The sequence below is a fragment of the Erinaceus europaeus genome, chromosome 16 (assembly GCF_950295315.1).
Source record: "Erinaceus europaeus chromosome 16, mEriEur2.1, whole genome shotgun sequence".
In the NCBI taxonomy this organism is placed as follows: domain Eukaryota; kingdom Metazoa; phylum Chordata; class Mammalia; order Eulipotyphla; family Erinaceidae; genus Erinaceus; species Erinaceus europaeus.
The window spans coordinates 72475293-72497923 of NC_080177.1; the positions used below are offsets into that span (position 1 = coordinate 72475293).

At 46.2% G+C, this 22631-nt stretch overlaps 1 protein-coding gene and 1 non-coding gene across 2 annotated transcripts; both read left to right on the plus strand.

Moving 5' to 3' along the window:
• Positions 1-270: 270 nt before the first annotated feature.
• LOC132533682 (U1 spliceosomal RNA) lies at positions 271-434 on the plus strand. Its single transcript, XR_009545532.1, has one exon. It is a non-coding gene; the product is annotated as a U1 spliceosomal RNA (small nuclear RNA).
• A 2507-nt stretch (positions 435-2941) lies between these two features.
• On the plus strand, positions 2942-3883 carry LOC103127286 (olfactory receptor 4F15-like). Its single transcript, XM_007538184.2, has one exon. The coding sequence runs from the start codon at positions 2945-2947 to the stop codon at positions 3881-3883; it is 939 nt and encodes a 312-aa protein (XP_007538246.2). The 5' UTR covers positions 2942-2944.
• Positions 3884-22631: the final 18748 nt, after the last annotated feature.

Genomic DNA, 22631 nt, shown 5'->3' on the forward strand with positions numbered 1-22631 from the left:
CGGGGGACCGGCGGCGAGAGCCAATAGCGCCTTGGAGGCGTGGTGTATGCAGATTAGCGTGCGCGCAAAGGAGGCTGGTCTGCACCCACTAGGGAGACTCTCCGCGTAGCTCTCGAGATACAAGCATCCCTGAGAATTTTTCCCAATGGAATAAAGTGTGAGACACGGGACTTTGAGAAAGCAAGGGTGAGGAGGTGGCATGAGACTAGTGACCACGTGTTAAGAGTGAGTGTCATGCGAGGTCCCGTTTGCAGGCGTGATAGAGAGGTCGTACTTACCTGGCATGGGAGATACCATGATCAAGTAGGTGGTTTCCCCAGGGCAAGGCTTATCTACTATATTGGGGACGTGCTGACCTCTGCGATTTCCCCAAGTGTGGGAAACTCGACTGCATAATTTGTGGTAGTGGGTCACTGCGTTCGCGCTCTCCCCTGGTGTCTTGGTTTGAATATTTGGTTTTGTAGACTTTATTTTTTCTACCCAACTCTAGTTCTGGACATGATTCTCTTGTGTTTAAGTTCAGTGCTTTGTCACTTATAAAATGGCTTAACTGCGTAGTGAAAGAATTAGTTGCTATGCTAAATGTTTTGGCAACACTGCCAGGGCCCGAAACCTGGAGTTTTCATTTCTTCCCCGTTCTTTGGTAGGTGTTGAGTGATTTCTGTTGTCTCACCAGCAAGTAGTGCTGTGGCTGTACTCTATGTACAGAATGTACAGAATGTGCTGGCAAACGGGCGTGGAGAGTCTCCTTTATTCCGATCAGTGGGTGGCTCGATATGGCTCCTGTCTATTTTCTCTGGCTGCCAGTACCCAGTTCTCCCAATCAGAGAAGGGTAGCGAGGAAGCCATAGCGGCCAGCTGCAAGCCTTTTCCCGCTGCCCCTCTCTTTCAAGATCCTAGCCCTCCGCCGGCACCGGGGTCCTTGCTCAGTGCAAAGTCTGCACTGCACAATGGCGCCTTCCCCAGCTGCAGCGCTGCTCCAGACTCCGGCAGCCTTAGCGCCCCGCTGCCTCCTTCCATGCACCCGTTCACTCACCTGCCTTTCAGAGATCTTCCTCAGTTTTTGTGTGTTGTGTTACCAGAGCACTGACCAGCGCTGGCTTATGGCGATACGCAGGGGGATTGAACCTAGGACTTCAGAGTCTCAGGCATGGGAGTCTGCAAAACCATTCTGCTATTTACCTCAACCCTCTCAAATTTCCTAAGTTGTGTTACGGGGTTTCTGGTGTTCCTTTATTTCTGTTTTAACAGGTTCCCAACCCTGCCTCCATCATGAATTTGTATTACTTGTTACTCCTTGGCCACTGGAACTTCCAGTGACCAAAGGTTTTTTTTTTTTGTTTGTTTGTTTGTTTTTTAATGAAAGAGAACTATATGTAGAAAAAGGCACACAGAGACCAGAGCACTGTTCAGTTCTGGCTTATGGTAGTGCAGGGGATTGAACGTGGGGCTTTGGAATCTCAGGCAAGAGCTCCCTATTTTGAGAGTTCTTCCATCTTAGAGATTTGTTTTACAGGTCAAAGACAGTAAAGTTGAGAATCAAGCTGATCGCTTCGACAGAAACACCCGAGTCATCTGGGCAGCCACAGATGACTCCTTTGAATTTACAAGAATAATGTTGAGGGTGGTGGGTAGATAGCGTAATGGTTATGCAAACAGACTCTCATGCCTGAGGCTCCAGAGTCTCAGGTTCTGTCCCTCGCAACTCCATAAGCTAGAGCTGAACAGTGCTCTGATATAAATAAATAAATAAATAAATAAATAAATAAATAAATGATGTTGGTAGTCGGGCTGTAGCACAGCGGGTTAAGCACACGTGGCACAAAGCTCAAGGACCACCGCAAGGATCCCGGTTCGAGCCCCGGCTCCCCACCTGCAGGGGAGGCGCTTCACAGGCGGTGAAGCAGGTCTGCAGATGTCTATAAGCTTCTACTTTGAACATGTCATTACTGGTCTTTTACTAATTTCAAACTGTTCTGTTTCTTCATGCTTCAAAATATTCCCTATTCTGAGTAGATCATTTCTACTCTCCCTTTTTAAAATATTTATTTATTTATTTCCTTTGGTTGCCCTTTTTGTTTATTGTTATAGTTATTGTTGTTGTCGTTGTTGGATAGAACAGACAGAAATGGAGAGAGGAGAGGAAGAGAGGGGGGGAGAGAAAAGACACACCTGCAGACCTGCTTCACCTCTTGTGAAGCAACTTCCCTGCAGGTGGGGAGCGTGATCCTTATGCTGGTCCTTGCGTCTACTCTTCTTTATTTAACTCTTACTTGTCATATGGATCTGGACACAAACATCTTCCTTCAGAAGATGGCAAATCGCACTGCAGTCAATTCTGACCATTCAAGTTCTTCTTATCCTTATAGTCACTGGTGTTTGCAATGGCTACATACAGTCTACCTTCATGGCTACAGGCTACAAATAGGCAGGGGGTGTGTTATTTCAATGTGGCAGAGTGCAAAGTACATAGAAGTGTTCTTGGCATCTGTTCAATAACTAGTTGCTAAATATTGTATGCCATTTTTTCTCCCCAAGGAGAAAAGACCCTTGAGGAAGGGGTGGGGGAGAGACGAAAGTTTTATGGCTGTTTCAAAGGGCTTTTCTGACTGAGAATGGAAGTTTTCCTTCAACATCAGAATCTGAGGGCAGGGGAGACAGCATAATGGTTATGCAAAGAGACTCTCATGCCTGAGGCTCCAAAGCCAATCCCTCACATCACCCACCACCATAAGCCAGAGTTGAGCAATGCTCCAGCAAAAGAAAGGCAGGAAGGAAGGCAGGAAGGAAGGAAGGCAGGAAAGAAGGAAGGAAGGAAGGAAGGAAGGAAGGAAAAAAAGAAAGAAAAAAGGATTTGAAAAACAATGACATCTGCTTCCTTCAGTAGCTGTGCTGCTTTCCTACTAACTCCTTTTATTTGTTCCTTCCAGGTAAAACAAAGTCAATGAATAAGACACACTATTCTTCAGTGTCTGAATTTGTGTTCCTGGGACTTTCTACCTCTAGACCAGTGCAACAGTTTCTCCTTGTCTTCTCTTTAGTGATTTTTCTGATGATTGTTTTAGGAAATTTCCTCGTTATCTTGACAGTAATCCTTGACTCTCGTTTGCATTCCTCTATGTACTTCCTTTTAGCCAACCTCTCCTTTATCGACTTCTGTCTTTCCACCTTGACGGTGCCGAAGGTGGTTTATGACCTGCATACTGGTAACCAAGCCATCTCCTTCCGTGAATGTGTCATCCAAATATTTGTTCTTCACTTCCTGGGTGGATGTGAGATGGTGCTGCTCATCGCCATGGCTTTGGACCGCTATGTGGCCATATGCAAGCCCCTCCACTACCTGACTATCATGAGTCCACGAACGTGCACTGTGCTCCTGTGTGGTGCTTGGGTCATAGGCTTCATCCACTCTGTGGCCCAGTTAGCTTTTGTTGTTCATCTGCCTTTTTGTGGTCCTAATGAGATAGACAGCTTTTTCTGTGATCTTCCTAGGTTTATCAAACTTGCTTGTGCAGACACCTACGTATTAGAATTCATCATCACTGCCAACAGTGGCTTCATTTCCTTGGGCACCTTTCTCTTACTGATTATCTCCTACATTTACATCCTGGTCACTGTGTGGAAACACTCTTCAGGTGGTTTGTCCAAAGCCCTCTCCACTCTGTCAGCTCACATCACTGTGGTGGTCTTGTTCTTTGGACCTTGCTTCTTTGTTTATGTGTGGCCATTTCCTCCTGTACCACTGGATAAATATTTTGCCATCTTGGACTTTCTGGTCACACCCATTCTGAATCCCATCATTTACACGTTGAGGAACAAGGATATGATGATGGCAATGAGAAGGTTGAGCAGTCGAGTACTACATTTAAAGAGGAACCCCTAGCTGACTTCTAAGGTACACGTTTGTGCATTAGCGAGCAGTGTCCACTAAAACAGAAAGTATTTACATAGAAAATGAGGGTTTTTTTTTTCTAAAGTTAACATTGTATGATCCTCAAAATATTATGTCTATGCTAATGAGGCTATAGTGTTCTCACCTTATCTAATGTTTAAATATTTGGCAACTAAATCTGTTATGCCCAGAAATTCGATCTCATGCAAAGACCAGAATCACATGCAATAGCAAGAGCCTTTATTGGGAAGCTTAAGCCTCAGCCGCCAACACCCTTCCAAGCAAAGGGAGAGTCTGCGAACCCGATCACTTCTCGTCCCACCTTTTTATAGTTATCACAGGGTGGACACAGGTGGAAATATCCACACGGAACAAGGAACAATTGGCCTTGAGCCAACAGCTGTTCTCAATATTTGGGGCCCCGTCCAACCCCACATTCCCCCCTTGTCTTTTTATAACTTTTAAGACCCAATCTTGGGCCAATCTCTGTTTCTGACTACTGTCCCGGTATCTAGGTGAGGTTCAGTGGGATGTGAGGAGTACAACCGGAGTTTGAGCCGGTGGTTGGGAACAGACTTGAGTCGCCATCTGGTCTTGAACTCTTCTGTCTCTGCTGCACAGACGTGGGAGTGGTGGATCCATGAGCCGATACCATCCGCTGTGGATCCTTTAGGGCTGTGGGGGTGGCTAAGACGACAGTATACGGTCCTTTCCATCGGGGCTCAAGTGTCTCTTTTTGATGCATTTCACCAAGACCAAGTCTCCGGATATTGCTCTCAGTCTTGGCCACACACGCTTTTGGACCTGAGCTATTGTCTGTAAAGAGACAAGCAGGTTCTGAGCATTAATATCAGCGAGCAAGTCTGATCTCAAGGCTGGGATTATGGGAGGGGGACGACTGAACATGATCTCAAATGGGGTCAGCTTTGCAGTATAGGGGGTATTTCTTACTCTATAAAGGGCAAAGGGAAGGAGAGTTACCCAGTCTACGCCACTCTCCAGAGTTAATTTTGTTAAGGTCTACTTTAGAGTTCTATTCATCTTTTCCACCTGTCCTGAGCTTTGGGGCCTACAGGCACAATGTAATCTCCATTTTGCCCCAAGGACACCTACCAAGTCCTGGGTTACCTGGGAAACGAAGGCTGGACCACCATCTGATCTTAATTGAAGGGGCTTACCAAACCTGGGAAAAATCTCTTCGAGTAGTTTCTTCAGCACTTTCTGGGCCGTCTCCCTCTTGGTCGGGAACGCCTCAATCCATCCTGAAAAGGTGTCTACAAACACTTACATATATTTATCCCCATATTTTCCAGGTTTTACCTCAGTGAAGTCTATCTCCCAGTAGGCACCTGGTCTGTTTTTTTTCTCACGCACCCCATTAATTCTAGACTGGTTGCTAGCTTTTTTACAAGTCTGCAAGCTTTGCATTCTGCAACTATTTCCTTAATCATCTGGTTCTTCTTGTAAATTCTCAGGTTGGATTTTTGTAAAAGTTCAGTCATTTTTTTCGTCCCAGGTGGGTACTTCTGTGTATATGCTGTAGTAGGTGTTTAGCCACGGCTTGGGGTAAGATGAGTTTACCATCAGCTGTTACCCACCAATTACCGTGCTTGTCAACGAGAGGTAACTTTTTTATCTGTAGCTCATCATCTGATGTATATTCTGGCTCATCAGGCAGGGTGGGTTCTCCAGGCTTGGCAGACAAAGAGCTAATTCATCAGTTCTTTCTAATGCAACTTGTCTGGCTGTGGCGTCTGCTAGGCAGTTGCCCCATGCCACAGGACCTTCTCCCTTTTGGTGTCCAGGGCAGTGTATTATAGCCACCTCATCTGGCATCCAGATAGCCTCTAATAGGTCCAGTATTTCTTGTTGGTTTTTTATAGCTTTACCTTCAGCTGTGAGCAGTCCCCTTTCTCGATATATAGCCCCATGGATATGGGCTGTAGCAAAGGCATAGCGGCTATCAGTGTAGATGTCAAGTCTTTTCCCTTTTCCTAGGTTGAGAGCTTTTGTGAGGGCAATTAATTCAGCTTTTTGGGCCGAAGTCCCTGCAGGTAGGGCGGCTGCACACACAGTCTCACGTTCAGTAGTTACCGCGGCCCCAGCATACCTTACCCCATCTCCGATGAAGCTGCTCCTGTCAGTATACCAGTTCACTTCTGTTCTTCCCAAAGGCTGGTCCTTCAGGTCCTCCCGGAGGCCAGTCATGCAGCCCAGAATCTCGGAGCAGTTGTGCAAGGGAGCATCCAGTTCGGGGTCAGGGAGCGAGGTAGCTGGGTTTAAGGAAGCCTCATCAGTCAAATTCAAGGCAAGGACAGGAACCGGCACAGAGCTGGTGGTCACAACCACTGGTCCTGGGGCCGGAAAGCAGTGGTTTCTCCCATCCCTGAAAGCAGGTCTCTCCCAAGAAGGGGGCGGGGCATTCGGGAACAAGCATGAAAGAATGAGATGTCTGTCCCTTCCCCAAGTGCACAGTCCTCCGGGTGGTCCAGGAATATTGCTTCATGCCAGTCGCTCCTTGTACCCAGGTCTCTTGTTTGGGTAATTTTCCCATGGGCTGGGTTAACACTGAATGTTGAGCCCCCGTATCTACTAAAAAGCTAACAGGTTTCCCCTCTATTGTTAAAGTTACCCTGGGTTCAGGGAGGGGGGAAAAATAGGTTTGATGCAGAGAGTAGGTAGCATAATCGTTATGCAAACAGAATCTCATAGCTGAGGCTCCAAAGTCCCAGGTTCAATCCCCCTCACCATCGTAAACCAGAGCTGAGCAGTGCTCTAAAAAAAAAAAAAAAAAAAAAAAAAAAAGGTTTAAGTATGGTTTCATCAGAAAACATGCCCCATATTAAAACACACAAATATTTGTTCCTTGAATGTTTTTCCAAACATATCATTATAGTGTTCCATTCCTAACAATAAAAATAGATATAAGGGGGGAAAATTCTTTCAATCTTGGCCCAGACGGTGGCAGTGTAGTTGAGATTTGAACTTGGAAGCATAAAGTCCAGAGTTGATCCCTGTGGCTCCAGCCTCTATTTCTCTCTCTCTCTCTCTCTCTCTATCTATCTCTCTATCTCTGTCTATCTATCTCCTACTTCTCCCTAATAGCTTGTGAAATAAATATAATAATAAACCTTAAAAATCCTTTAAAAGGGTGGGGGTAGATAGCATAAAGGTTATACAAAGATACTCTCATGCCAGAGGCTCTGAAGTCCCAGTTTCAATCCCCCCTACTCCACCATAAGCCAGAGCTGAGCAGTTCTAGTGTTTCTCTCTGAGTCTTTCTCTCTCTGAATATCTCTCAAAAATAAAATAAATAAAATATTTTTTAAAAAAAACGCTCAAAGACTGGGGAGACAACTACATAAGAGATAAGGACCACCATTCTCTATCTATCTATCTTTCTGTGTGTGTGTGTCTCTCTCTCTCAATCACACACACACATTATCCACCACAAAACACCTTCCACCACTAAACTGTTCTATAATAAATTGTTCTCAACAAATTGATACGACTTTTTTATGTTTATTTTCTTTTGTTGCCCTTGTTTCTTATTGTTATTGTACTTATTATTTGCTGTTTTTATTAATGTCATTGTTGGATAGGATAGAAAGAAATGGAGAGAGGAGGGGAAGACAGAGACACCTTCAGACCTGCTTCACCACTTGTGACGTGACCCCCGCTTAAGGTGGGAGCAAGGGGCTCGAACAGGGACTCGAACCGGGATCCTCTCTGGTCCTTGCGCTCTGCACGTGCACTTACACTTAACCCACTGGCTACCGCCCAACTCCCCCCTGATATGTCTTTTTAAGCACCTCAAGTAGGACATTGAAATTTTATGAAGTTTCTCTTCTGAGGCGCATTCTACTCCTTGCCCACAGGAGGGCGACATAACACTGCAGTGCACGCTCTTTTGCGAGCCTTCCTGCCAGTAGACCCTTCGCAAAGGTTTCCTTCCAAATTGTTCCTTCGAGTATGATGCATAGAGACGATGGATTTAATATTGTTTAGCCTTCCCTTCATCTCAACAGTCAGAGAGGTTGGCGACAGAGCTCAGTATGGAAAGGGCAGGGCATGTGCCCCTAAAGCTTCTATTCCGTATATACCCTGCCTCTGGCCACGTTAGTGCGGCTCTGACTTCTGTCTCCTCTCCTCCCATCGCCTCCCCTTTCCTCCAGGGTTATGGCTAGGGCTCGGTGCTGTACTACTAATCCACTGCTTCTGGTGGCCATATTCTTTTACTTTTTAAAATTTTTTATTTTATTTGATAGGACAGGAAGAGGATGGGGGAGATAGAGAGGGTTAGAGAAAGAGAGACACCTGCAGACCTGCTTCACTGCTCATGAATCGTCCCAGCAAGTGGGAAGAAAGGACTTGAACCCGGACCCTGGCGTGGGTCCTTGGACTTAGTACTATATGAGCTCAGGCCTCCAGTAAGTACTTTTTTTTTAATAAGTACTTTCTAAATAAAGTGAGCAGGTAGATATACAGGGCAGTCAGACATAGAAGGGGCCAGAATTGAACCTGGATCCTCACGCACACAAACCTTCCTCTCCAGCACGGAGACCTCCCCCGCTGGACTGCGCTCTTCTCTTCTATGACTTGAAAAGTTTATTTATTTATTTATTTACTTACTTTTTGACAAGTTTATTTAAGCACAGCAAAAGATGACATTGCAATTTAATGGACTGTTGACGAGCTGAATAGTTCCAATAGTAATGGAGTCGTAGAAGGTCGAAGAGGCCGTATGGTAAACGTCCGTAAGACACGATTTGGTGTAGATTGCTCGGCCTTGTTTAGGATGGAGATTATAGCATATTAAATCGAATCCACTGATGGTGAATCGAGCAGCTTCATCGACTGCTATATGTGTTTCTTGTAGGCAGATAACATCTGCCTGATGCTGTATCGCCAATTGACCAATAAGAACGCATTTGGCAAAGGACAGCCCCTCAACATTAAGTTGGAGGACTCGAAGAGCAGGACCAACAGCTTGAAAGCTGTCAGGAGCTGCTTGTTGCTGGCTTTGAAAGAGACTGGGATCCATGTGGATTCAGTCGGTTAGGAAGGATCATCAGTTTCCCCAATGAATGGGTACTCACGGGATGCACCACGGGAAGGTCGATCCAATGCATCCCAAAAAAATGGCGACTAATCCCTAGCACTGCAAAAACGGTATCATCTGTTTTCCATCTACACCATGCCTCGGCCTCTCATGAGCTTAATGTGCAGCTTGGCGATATGAGAATCCGGCATGAAGCCCAGCCAGTCTATCTTGGCGTTACTCTCGATCGCACCCTGTCATTTCAAGAACATCTCATAAAAACTGCAGCAAAGGTGGGCGCGAGGAATCACATCATTGCAAGACTGGCCAGCTCCTCATGGGGCGCGAGCGCTTCCACACTCCGATCATCCTCTCTGGCATTATGCTATTCCACTGCAGAATACTGTGCCCCAGGATGGTTCCGTAGCCCCCATGTCCACTTGGTCGATTCCAAATTATATTCCTCCATGATGATAATTTCTGGAACCATCCGTTCCACCCCGGATGGCTACGGAAGAAGGGCAAACGCTAGAAGAAGAACTGAACACCTGTGAAGCGACTCCCCTGCAGGTGGGGAGCGGGCGGCTGGAACCGGGATCCTTACGTGGGGCCTTGCTGACCTTTTTTTTGTTTCTCACCTGTTAAGTCTGAGTGAAGTCCAATGATAGGCAGAGACTGAAGTTTTTTTTTTTTTAAATTATTTTTATTTTTCCCTTTTGTTACCCTTGTTGTTTATCGTCGTTGTTGTTGGATAGGACAGAGAGAAGTGGAGAGAGTAGGGGAAGACAGGGGGAGAGATAAAGACAGCACTTGTGAAGCGACTCCCCTGCAGGTGGGGAGCCGGGGCTTGAACTGGGATTCTTACACCCGTCCTTGCACTTCGTGCCACCTGAGCTTAACCCTGTGTGCTACCGCCCGGCTCCGAGAGACTGAATTTATTTTTTAAGTTATTTTTAAAAAAAATTTATAAAAAGGAAACTGACAGAAACCATAGGATAAGAGGGGGTACAACTTCACACAATTCCCACCACCAGATCTCCATATCCCATCCCCTCCCCTGATAGCTTTCCCATTCTCTATCCCTCCGGGAGCATGGACCCAGGGTCATTGTGGGTGCAGAAGGTGGAAGGTCTGGCTTCTGTAATTGCTTCCCCGCTGAACATGGGCGTTGACAGGCTTCTTCTTCTTCTAGCATTTGCCCTTCTTCCGTAGCCAGTCAACAGCGTCAGGTTGAGCCTGATGTCAAGTTTCGAGACCTCCTTTGAATCTGGAGAGGTGGCAGTTATTGACTATGTGGGTCATAGTCTGTCTGGAGCCGCAGGGGCAGTTCGGGTCGTCTCTGGCTCCCCAGCGATGGAACATAGCGGCGCACCGGCCATGGCCTGTTCGATAGCGATTGAGGAGGGCCCGATCATAACGTGCTAGGTCAAAGCCGGGTTGACGCTCGCAGGGGTCTGTGATGAGGTGTTTGTTCTTGACCTCAGCTGACTGCCAACTCTGTTTCCAAGAGTCTGGAACAGAGAAGTTCAGTGTAGGCGTAGGGGACCAGATTGGGTGACGAGACGTGAAGCGTTGGACAGGGTAGGCGAAGATATCCGCGTATATTGGCAGGTCCGGTCGAGCGTAGACGTGGGAAATGAACTTAGATGATGCCGCATCCCGACGAATATCTGGCGGGGCGATGTTGCTAAGGACTGGCAGCCATGGAACCGGGGTGGAACGGATGGTTCCAGAAATGATCCTCATGGAGGAATATAATTTGGAATCGACCAAGTGGACATGGGGGCTACGGAACCATACTGGGGCACAGTATTCTGCAGTGGAATAGCATAATGCCAGAGAGGATGATCGGAGTGTGGAAGCGCTCGCACCCCATGAGGAGCTGGCCAGTCTTGCAATGATGTGATTCCTCGCGCCCACCTTTGCTGCAGTTTTTATGAGATGTTCGTGAAATGACAGAGTGCTATCAGACATGACAGAGAGTAACGCCAAGATAAACTGGCTGGGCTTCATGCTGGATTCTCGTATCGCCAAGCTGCACATTAAGCTCACGCGAGGCCGAGGCATGGTGTAGATGGAAAACAGATAATACCGTTTTTGCAGTGCTAGGGATTAGTCGCCATGTTTTACAGTCATCAGATATCAGAGACATGTCTTTCGTGAGTGTTTCCTCGAGGATGTCGAACTTGGATGCCTGAGTTGCACAGCAGATGTCATCGGCGTAGATGAACTTCCTTGAAGAAGTTTCTGGGAGGTCATTGATGTAAATATTAAATAGCATAGGAGCCAGAACAGAGCCCTGGGGGAGGCCACTTGAGACAGGTCTCCATCTGCTAGACTTGTCACCCAGATGCACCCGGAATCTTCTGTTTTGGAGAAGAAATGATATAGTGTTGGCCACCCATGGTGGCAGGCATCTTGAGATCTTGACTAGGAGACCGCGGTGCCAGACCGTGTCATAGGCTGCTGTGAGATCAACAAAGACAGCACCCGTCTTTAAATTCTTCTGGAATCCATTTTCAATGTAAGTTGAGAGGGCCAGGGCTTGTTCGCAGGTAGATCTTCCTGGGCGGATGCATTGGATCGACCTTCCTGTGGTGCATCTCGTGAGTACCCATTCATTGGGGAAACTGATGATCCTTCCTAGCCAACTGAATCCACATGGATCCCAGTCACTTTCAAAGCCAGCAACAAGCATCTCCTGACAGCTTTCAAGCTGTTGGTCCTGCTCTTCGAGTCCTCCAACTTAATGTTGAGGGGCTGTCCTTTGCCAAATGTGTTGACAGGCTGATCCATACTCCTAGCCTGAGACTGAACTTCTAAAGCGGATAGTCCCGTAACTGCTAGTATTCAGATAGTTGAGGATAACTAGTTGGATATGCTAGTTAGTTATTGTTGGAGACAGGTGTCTGGGTCCCAGTCTGAAATGGGACCTCCCCTACCCGGACCTCTGGTCGCTGGTCATTGTTTTAGCTGCCAGTACCTGAGGCTGTGCCCTGGCTACAGCTCTGAATGGCTCTTCCTTCTCCCCCTCCGTCCTTTCTCTCTCACCGTCTGTCCCTCCCACTCTGGTGACTCTGGGAACTGACTTTGGGGCCTCAGAACCTCATGCTTGAAAGTCTTGTATAAACATGCTATCTCCCTGCTTGTGGCTCCAGGTAAACCAAATCAAATTTAACCAAACCAACCAACCAATAAAACAAATAAAACAACAACAAAAAACCCCTGAAAGATGCTGCTAGGTGCTGGCACACGGCAGACCTCTCACATTACTATGTGCAAAGACCTGGGTTCAAGCACCAGATCTCTAACTACTAAGGAAGCTTCAGTAGCGGTGAAGCAGTGCTGCATTTGTCCTTCTCTCTTTCCTTTCCCTCTCAATTTCTCTTATCAAAAAGAAAACAGAAAAAAATACTACCAGGAGTTATGGACTTTTTTGTGCAGGGACTGAGCGATAACCCTGGTGGATATAAATACAATAATAAGGTACCCCCCCCCCCCCACACACAGCTAGTTTCTTCCACTGTGGTGGAATGTCGCCCTCTTGTGGACATGGAGTAGCATGCACATTAGGAGAGAATACTTTGTAAAATTCTAGTGTGGTATTTGACTTGCTTAGACGTGTCAGCTCATTGAAAAGAGACACCAACTCACAAAGCTTTCCTCCTGCAGGTGGGAACTGGGGGCTCGAACCCGAGTCCTTGAGCATCATAACATTTGCACTTAACCGGTTGCACCACCACCCATCCCCGCAGAACTCTTTTCCATATGAATTTTTATTTTATTTAATTTATTTTTTAAAGATTTTATTTATTTATGAGAAAGATAGGAGGAGAGAGATATAACTAGACATCACTCTGGCACATGTGCTGCCGGGGATCGAACTCGCGACCTCATGCTTCAGAGTCCAAAGCTTTATCACTGCACCTCCTCCCAGACCACTATTTTATTTTTTAAAAATATTTTATTTATTCATGAAGGTAGAAGGAAAGAGAGAAAGAACCAGACATCACTCTGATACATGTGCTGCTGGGGATTGAACTCTGGACCTCATGCTTGAGAATCCACTGCTTTATCCATTGTGCTACCTCCCGGACCACTTCCATATAAATTTTAAAGACATCTTCAATGAAATGAATCCAATTACAAAGGAGATAAAAACAAAAATAGATCAATAGGAATACATCAAATTAAAATTCCTTGTGCACAGCAAAAGAAACCACTACCCAAACAAAGAGACCCCTCAAAGAATGGGGGCAAAGCTTTACATGCCATACATCAGACAAGAGGCTAATAATAAAAATACATACTCAACAAACTCAACAACAAGAAAACAAATGACTCCATCCAAAAACCGGGAGAGGATATGAACAGAATATTCACCCAAGAAGAGATCCAAAGGGCTGACAAACATGAATCCCCCAATAAATTAAATTTAGGGTGTCGGGTGGTAGGGCAGCGGGTAAAGTGCAAGGACCAGTGTAAGGATCCCAGTTCAAGTCCCCGGTTCCCCACCTGCAGCGAAGTCACTTCACAAGCCGTGAAGCAGGGCTGCAGGTGTCTGTCTTTCTCTCCCCGCTCTGTCTTCCCCTCCTCTCTCCATTTCTCTCTGTCCTATCTAACAATGATGACATCAGTAACAACAACAATAATAACTACAACAATAAAAAACAACAAGGGCAACAAAAGGGAAAATAAATAAATATAAAAAATTTAAGAAAAGAAATTAAATTTAAAAACACAACACACACAAAAAGAAAACAGAGCAGCCCAGTGAAGGCTGTTCTCTGCGGTGGGCCGCAGACATGCCTGGGTGAGGTCCCAGGCTCCATCTCCACCAGTCCTATGACTCACCACTATAGAGGTCACCTCTTTCCTTTGCTAAAATAACAAATACATGATTTCAAGACTAACACATGTCAAATATGGATAAAGTGGCTCCTCTGTGGTCTGGGAGGTGGCACAGTGGATAAAGCATCGGACTCTCAATCATGAGGTCCTGAATTCAATCCAAGGCAGAACATGTACCAGAGTGATGTCTGGTTCTTTCTCTCTCTCCTACTATCTTTTTAATAAATAAATAAATAAATAAATAATAAAAAAATCTCTAAAAAAAAGTGGATCCTCAGAAATGGAGAAAGAAAGAACAGGGCACCCTTCACTTTTTTAAAAATAGTATTTATTATCTTATTAATTTATTGGATAGAGCCAGCCAGAAGTCGACAGGGAAGGGGTGATAGACAAGGAGAGAGACAGACACCAGAAGCCCTGCTTGACCATTCACAAAGCTCTCCACCTGCAGGTGGGATGGGGTCTCAAACCCGGATCCCTGCAGGGAACATGTGTGCTCAACCAGGTGCGCCACCGCTCGGCCCCACACCGCTCACTTTCCCATGGGTTCTCTTGCCAGAGGCCCCACACAAGCCCCCAGAAGCTACAGAGTGCCGGGGCCGACTCTCAGGCAGCTTCATCAACTTTGCGAACTAATCTTGCACATGCTTGCAAAGACCACACCTGAAACCCAGGCATTGCAAGAAAGCAATGTCACAGGAGGGGTAGAGAGCACAATGGTTAAGCAAAGAGGCGCTCATGCCTGAGGCTCTGAAGTGCCAGGTTCAATCCCCCACACCACTATAAGCCAGAGCTGATTAGTATTCTGGTAAAAAAGAAAAAAAAAAAAAAAAAGCAATGTTACTCCATGTCAAAGATAAAGGAACAACTGGGATGATTCTCAAAGAGCCTTCTTTCTTTCTTTTACTTCTCTCTCTCTCTTTCTGGCCTAAATGAGCAAATATTAACATTGATTTATCAGAGCTCTGGAGCCTAGGAAGTCCTGAATCATGACATCATTTTTTTTCCTGTTGTATAATTTATTTAGAGATTTAGACTTTCATTCTTTTTCAAAAGATTTGTTTTTTATTATATTATTTTGAATTATTACATTATATTGCACTCTAAGCCTTTCAAAGATTTTTAAATTTACTTAATCAGAGAGATACAGAGAGAGCTAGAATGAGAGAGATCAGAGCACTGCTGAGCTCTGAATTATGGTGGTGCTGGGGATTGAAACAGATCTCAGAGAGACACAGACATGAGAGTCTTTTTGCATAACCATTATGCTCTCTCCGGAGCCCATGACATCAGTTTATTCAGTGTCTAAGGAGGACCCTCTGCTGACAAAGAGCCGTCTTCTGTGCCTTCACCTGGAGGTGAGAGGCACCTGCAGTTCTCTGAGTGCTATCCTTGAACTTGGTTATGCAGCTGACAGTGTTTTCTTCACTACCAAGCAGCTGTTAAATACACTAGTCTCTAGTATTTGGATTTCACTCTTGTGTATTGCTGTTTCAAGTTATTTTGTAAGATTCTTCACAATAGGGCAGGGGTAGATAGCATAATGGTTATGTAAAGAGACTTTCATGCCTGAGGCTCCAAAGTCCCAGGTTCAATCCCCTGTACACCATAAGGCAGAGCTGAGCAGTGCTCTGGTAAAAAAAAAAATTCTTCGCAATAGGTTATTTGTTTATTGTTGATCCGGGAAGAAAGAGAGAGAGACAGAGAGAGAGAGACTGACCTTACAGAGGGTCTAGTGACAGGCTTACAAATAACAGACATTGCTGTGTTATGTCGCCCTCCTGTGGACACGGAGCAGAATGCATGCAGGAGATAACCTCACCAAATCTGTGTTTATTTCACGTGCTTAGGTGCTTATTCTGTGTGTTCTTTCCCTCTCCCCATCCCCAAGTTATATTATATTCCACAATAATTTTAATGTTTTTATTTATTATTGGATAAAGACAGAGAGAAGAGGAAGTAATAAAGAGGCAGAGACACAGGCAGCCCTGTTTCACCACTCATGAAGCTTTCCCCTGCAGGTGGGGACCAGGGGCTTGAACTTGGGTCCTTGTCACTATAATGTGTGTGCTTAACCAGGTACGCCACAACCTGGCCCCTATTCCAAAACAATCTTTCACTTTTTCTTCTTTTTTATGTTTATTTCCTTTTTGTTGTCCTTGTTGTTTCTTATTGTTGTAGTTATTATTGTTGTTGGATAGGACAGAGAGAAATGGAGACAGGAGGGCAAGACAGAGAGGGGAGAGAAAGGTAGACACCTGCAGACCTGCTTCACCGCCTGTGAAGCGACGCCCCTGCAGGTGGGGAGCCGGGGTTCGAACCGGGATCCTCAAGCAGGTCTTTGCGCTTTGTGCCATGAGCGCTTAACCCGCTGCACTACCGCTCGACTGCCCCAAAACAATTTTTATGAGGGTGACAGGTCTGTTACTGGGGGAGGAATGCAGGACTCCTGGGGGCTGCTGGCACTTGGCAGCACCTAGTCAAAGGCCCTTCCCCCATGAGACTGGAGGCAGCTGGCCAGACCTGTGCTTATTTGTGGTTTGAAGTGGACTCTGAGTGCTGACCGGTGGCTGGACTGTTAACTTGTAAATAGGAATTTCCCGTTCGTTTCTCAGCAGTGCCTTTGCAGGTACCTGCACTGCGTTTCCTCACACTTCTCTCTTTATTTAGAAGGAGTTTACTTAGCCTAGAGGGGACCGGGTGACAAGTGAGAAAGGGAGAGAGAGGCCAGAACAGCCCTGTAGCACCATAGGTCTGAGGGGGAGAATGGAATCTGGAGCCTCAGACACACATGTTCTGCCCCGTTTCTGTCACCTGCCTTCTGGCTGTGAGAGGAAGGAAAGGTCTAAAAATGTGAAAGCCCATGCAGTCCTTGTAACTTAGTCAAATGAACCACCAGGGAAGAAAGCCAAGCTGACCATTAATTTGCAAAGTGTATTGCAGTGTTATCCTGCCCTCTTGTGGACACTCCGTAGAATGCACCTCAGGAGAACAGTCCATTCTTCTAGCGTTTGCCCTTCTTCCGTAGCCAGTCAACAGCGTCAGGTGGAGCCTGATGTCAAGTTTCGAGACCTCCTTTGAATCTGGAGAGGTGGCAGTCGTTGACTATGTGGGTCATAGTCTGTCTGGAGCCGCAGGGGCAGTTCGGGTCGTCTCTGGCTCCCTAGCGATGGAACATAGCGGCGCACCGGCCATGGCCTGTTCGATAGCGATTGAGGAGGGCCCGATCATAACGTGCTAGGTCAAAGCCGGGTTGACGCTTGCAGGGGTCTGTGATGAGGTGTTTGTTCTTTACCTCAGCTGACTGCCAGCTCTGTTTCCAAGAGACTGGAACAGAGAAGTTCAGTGTAGGCATAGGGGACCAGATTGGGTGACGAGACGTGAAGCGTTGGACAGGGTGGGCGAAGATATCCGCGTATATTGGCAGGTCCGGTCTCGTAGACGTGGGACATGAACTTAGATGATGCCGCATCCCGACGAATATCTGGCGGGGCGATGTTGCTAAGAACTGGCAGCCATGGAACCGGGGTGGAACAGATGGTTCCAGAAATGATCCTCATGGAGGAATATAATTTGGAATCGACCAAGTGGACATGGGGCTACGGAACCATACTGGGGCACTGTATTCTGCAGTGGAATAGCATAATGCCAGAGAGGATGATCGGAGTGTGGAAGCGCTCGCGCCCCATGAGGAGCTGGCCAGTCTTGCAATGATGTGATTCCTCGCGCCCACCTTTGCTGCAGTTTTTATGAGATGTTCTTGAAATGATAGGGTGCGATCGAGAGTAACGCCAAGATAGACTGGCTGGGCTTCATGCCGGATTCTCGTATCGCCAAGCTGCACGTTAAGCTCACACGAGGCCGAGGCATGGTGTAGATGGAAAACAGATGATACCGTTTTTGCAGTGCTAGGGATTAGTCGCCATTTTTTTGGGATGCATTGGATCGACCTTCCCATGGTGCATCCCGTGAGTACCCATTCATTGGGGAAACTGATGATCCTTCCTAACCGACTGAATCCACATGGATCCCAGTCTCTTTCAAAGCCAGCAACAAGCAGCTCCTGACAGCTTTCAAGCTGTTGGTCCTGCTCTTCGAGTCCTCCAACTTAATGTTGAGGGGCTGTCCTTTGCCAAATGCGTTCTTATTGGTCAATTGGCGATACAGCATCAGGCAGATGTTATCTGCCTACAAGAAACACATATAGCAGTCGATGAAGCTGCTCGATTCACCATCAGTGGATTCGATTTAATATGCTATAATCTCCATCCTAAACAAGGCCGAGCAATCTACACCAAATCGTGTCTTACGGACGTTTACCATACGGCCTCTTCGACCTTCTACGACTCCATTACTATTGGAACTATTCAGCTCGTCAACAGTCCATTAAATTGCAATGTCATCTTTTGCTGTGCTTAAATAAACTTGTCAAAAAGTAAGTAAATAAATAAATAAATAAACTTTTCAAGTCATAGAAGAGAAGAGCGCAGTCCAGCGGGGGAGGTCTCCGTGCTGGAGAGGAAGGTTTGTGTGCGTGAGGATCCAGGTTCAATTCTGGCCCCTTCTATGTCTGACTGCCCTGTATATCTACCTGCTCACTTTATTTAGAAAGTACTTATTAAAAAAAAAGTACTTACTGGAGGCCTGAGCTCATATAGTACTAAGTCCAAGGACCCACGCCAGGGTCCGGGTTCAAGTCCTTTCTTCCCACTTGCTGGGACGATTCATGAGCAGTGAAGCAGGTCTGCAGGTGTCTCTCTTTCTCTAACCCTCTCTATCTCCCCCATCCTCTTCCTGTCCTATCAAATAAAATAAAAAAATTTAAAAAGTAAAAGAATATGGCCACCAGAAGCAGTGGATTAGTAGTACAGCACCGAGCCCTAGCCATAACCCTGGAGGAAAGGGGAGGCGATGGGAGGAGAGGAGACAGAAGTCAGAGCCGCACTAACGTGGCCAGAGGCAGGGTATATACGGAATAGAAGCTTTAGGGGCACATGCCCTGCCCTTTCCATACTGAGCTCTGTCGCCAACCTCTCTGACTGTTGAGATGAAGGGAAGGCTAAACAATATTAAATCCATCGTCTCTATGCATCATACTCGAAGGAACAATTTGGAAGGAAACCTTTGCGAAGGGTCTACTGGCAGGAAGGCTCGCAAAAGAGCGTGCACTGCAGTGTTATGTCGCCCTCCTGTGGGCAAGGAGTAGAATGCGCCTCAGAAGAGAAACTTCATAAAATTTCAATGTCCTACTTGAGGTGCTTAAAAAGACATATCAGGGGGGAGTTGGGCGGTAGCCAGTGGGTTAAGTGTAAGTGCACGTGCAGAGCGCAAGGACCAGAGAGGATCCCGGTTCGAGTCCCTGTTCAAGCCCCTTGCTCCCACCTTAAGTGGGGGTCACGTCACAAGTGGTGAAGCAGGTCTGAAGGTGTCTCTGTCTTCCCCTCCTCTCTCCATTTCTTTCTATCCTCTCCAACAATGACATTAATAAAAACAGCAAATAATAAGTACAATAACAATAAGAAACAAGGGCAACAAAAGAAAATAAACATAAAAAAGTCGTATCAATTTATTGAGAACAATTTATTATAGAACAGTTTAGTGGTGGAAGGTGTTTTGTGGTGGATAATGTGTGTGTGTGATTGAGAGAGAGAGACACACACACACACAGAAAGATAGATAGATAGAGAATGGTGGTCCTTATCTCTTATGTAGTTGTCTCCCCAGTCTTTGAGCGTTTTTTTTAAAAAATATTTTATTTATTTTATTTTTGAGAGATATTCAGAGAGAGAAAGACTCAGAGAGAAACACTAGAGAACTGCTCAGCTCTGGCTTATGGTGGTGCAGGGGGGATTGAACCTGGGACTTCAGAGCCTCTGGCATGAGAGTATCTTTGTATAACCTTTATGCTATCTACCCCCACCCTTTTAAAGGATTTTTAAGGTTTATTATTATATTTATTTCACAAGCTATTAGGGAGAAGTAGGAGATAGATAGACAGAGATAGAGAGATAGATAGATAGAGAGAGAGAGAGAGAGAGAGAGAAATAGAGGCTGGAGCCACAGGGATCAACTCTGGACTTTGGGCTTCCAAGTTCAAATCTCAACTACACTGCCACCATCTGGGCCAAGATTGAAAGAATTTTCCCCCCTTATATCTATTTTTATTGTTAGGAATGGAACACTATAATGATATGTTTGGAAAAACATTCAAGGAACAAATATTTGTGTGTTTTAATATGGGGCATGTTTTCTGATGAAACCATACTTAAACCTTTTTTTTTTTTTTTTTTTTTTTTTTAGAGCACTGCTCAGCTCTGGTTTACGATGGTGAGGGGGATTGAACCTGGGACTTTGGAGCCTCAGCTATGAGATTCTGTTTGCATAACGATTATGCTACCTACTCTCTGCATCAAACCTATTTTTCCCCCCTCCCTGAACCCAGGGTAACTTTAACAATAGAGGGGAAACCTGTTAGCTTTTTAGTAGATACGGGGGCTCAACATTCAGTGTTAACCCAGCCCATGGGAAAACTACCCAAACAAGAGACCTGGGTACAAGGAGCGACTGGCATGAAGCAATATTCCTGGACCACCCGGAGGACTGTGCACTTGGGGAAGGGACAGACATCTCATTCTTTCATGCTTGTTCCCGAATGCCCCGCCCCCTTCTTGGGAGAGACCTGCTTTCAGGGATGGGAGAAACCACTGCTTTCCGGCCCCAGGACCAGTGGTTGTGACCACCAGCTCTGTGCCGGTTCCTGTCCTTGCCTTGAATTTGACTGATGAGGCTTCCTTAAACCCAGGTACCTCGCTCCCTGACCCCGAACTGGATGCTCCCTTGCACAACTGCTCCGAGATTCTGGGCTGCATGACTGGCCTCCGGGAGGACCTGAAGGACCAGCCTTCGGGAAGAACAGAAGTGAACTGGTATACTGACAGGAGCAGCTTCATCGGAGATGGGGTAAGGTATGCGGGGGCCGCGGTAACTACTGAACATGAGACTGTGTGTGCAGCCGCCCTACCTGCAGGGACTTCGGCCCAAAAAGCTGAATTAATTGCCCTCACAAAAGCTCTCAACCTAGGAAAAGGGAAAAGACTTGACATCTATACTGATAGCCGCTATGCCTTTGCTACAGCCCATAGCCATGGGGCTATATATCGAGAAAGGGGACTGCTCACAGCTGAAGGTAAAGCTATAAAAAACCAACAAGAAATACTGGACCTATTAGAGGCTATCTGGATGCCAGATGAGGTGGCTATAATACACTGCCCTGGACACCAAAAGGGAGAAGGTCCTGTGGCATGGGGCAACTGCCTAGCAGACGCCACAGCAGACAAGTTGCATTAGAAAGAACTGACGAATTAGCTCTTTGCCTGCCAAGCCTGGAGAACCCACCCTGCCTGATGAGCCAGAATATACATCAGATGATGAGCTACAGATAAAAAAGTTACCTCTCGTTGACAAGCACGGTAATTGGTGGGTAACAGCTGATGGTAAACTCATCTTACCCCAAGCTGTGGCTAAACACCTACTACAGCATATACACAGAAGTACCCACCTGGGACGAAAAAAATGACTGAACTTTTACAAAAAGCCAGCCTGAGAATTTACAACAAGAACCAGATGATTAAGGAAATAGTTGCAGAATGCAAAGCTTGCAGACTTGTAAAAAAGCTAGCAACCAGTCTAGAATTACTGGGGTGCGTGAGAAAAAAACCAGACCAGGTGCCTACTGGGAGATAGACTTCACTGAGGTAAAACCTGGAAAATATGGGGATAAATATATGTAAGTGTTTGTAGACACCTTTTCAGGGTGGACTGAGGCGTTCCCGACCAAGAGGGAGACGGCCCAGACAGTGGTGAAGAAACTACTCGAAGAGATTTTTCCCAGGTTTGGTAAGCCCCTTCAATTAAGATCAGATGGTGGTCCAGCCTTCGTTTCCCAGGTAACCCAGGACTTGGTAGGTGTCCTTGGGGCAAAATGGAGATTACATTGTGCCTATAGGCCCCAAAGCTCAGGATAGGTGGAAAAGATGAATAGAACTCTAAAAGAGACCTTAACAAAATTAACTCTGGAGACTGGTGTAGACTGGGTAACTCTCCTTCCCTTTGCCCTTTATAGAGTAAGAAATACCCCCTATACTGCAAAGCTGACCCCATTTGAGATCATGTTCAGTCGTCCCCCTCCCATAATCCCAGCCTTGAGATCAGACTTGCTCGCTGATATTAATGCTCAGAACCTGCTTGTCTCTTTACAGACAATAGCTCAGGTCCAAAAGCGTGTGTGGCCAAGACTGAGAGCAATATCCGGAGACTTGGTCTTGGTGAAATGCCATCAAAAAGAGACACTTGAGCCCTGGTGGAAAGGACTGTATACTGTCGTCGTAGCCACCCTCACAGCCCTAAAGGTGGATGGTATCGGCTCCGTGGATCCACCACTCCCACGTCTATGCAGCAGAGACAGAAGAGTTCAAGACCAGATGGCGACTCAAGTCTGTTCCCAACCACCGGCTCAAACTCCGGTTGCACTCCTCACACCCCATTGAACCTCACCTAGATACTGGGACAGTAGTCAGAAACAGAGATTGGCCCAAGATTGGGTCTTAAAAGTTATAAAAAGACAAGGGGGGAATGTGGGGTTGGAGGGGGCCCCAAATATTGAGAACAGCTGTTGGCTCAAGGCCAATTGTTCCTTGTTCCGTGTGGATATTTCCACCTGTGCCCACCCTGTGATAACTATAAAAAGGTGGGACGAGAAGTGATCAGGGTCACAGACTCTCCCTTTGCTTGGAAGGGTGTCGGCGGCCGAGGCTTAAGCTTCCCAATAAAGGTTCTTGCTATTGCATG

Bases quoted from the DNA above. Each gene is read 5' to 3' on its own strand.
- LOC103127286 (XM_007538184.2), top strand. From the start codon at position 2,945: ATGAATAAGACACACTATTCTTCAGTGTCTGAATTTGTGTTCCTGGGA.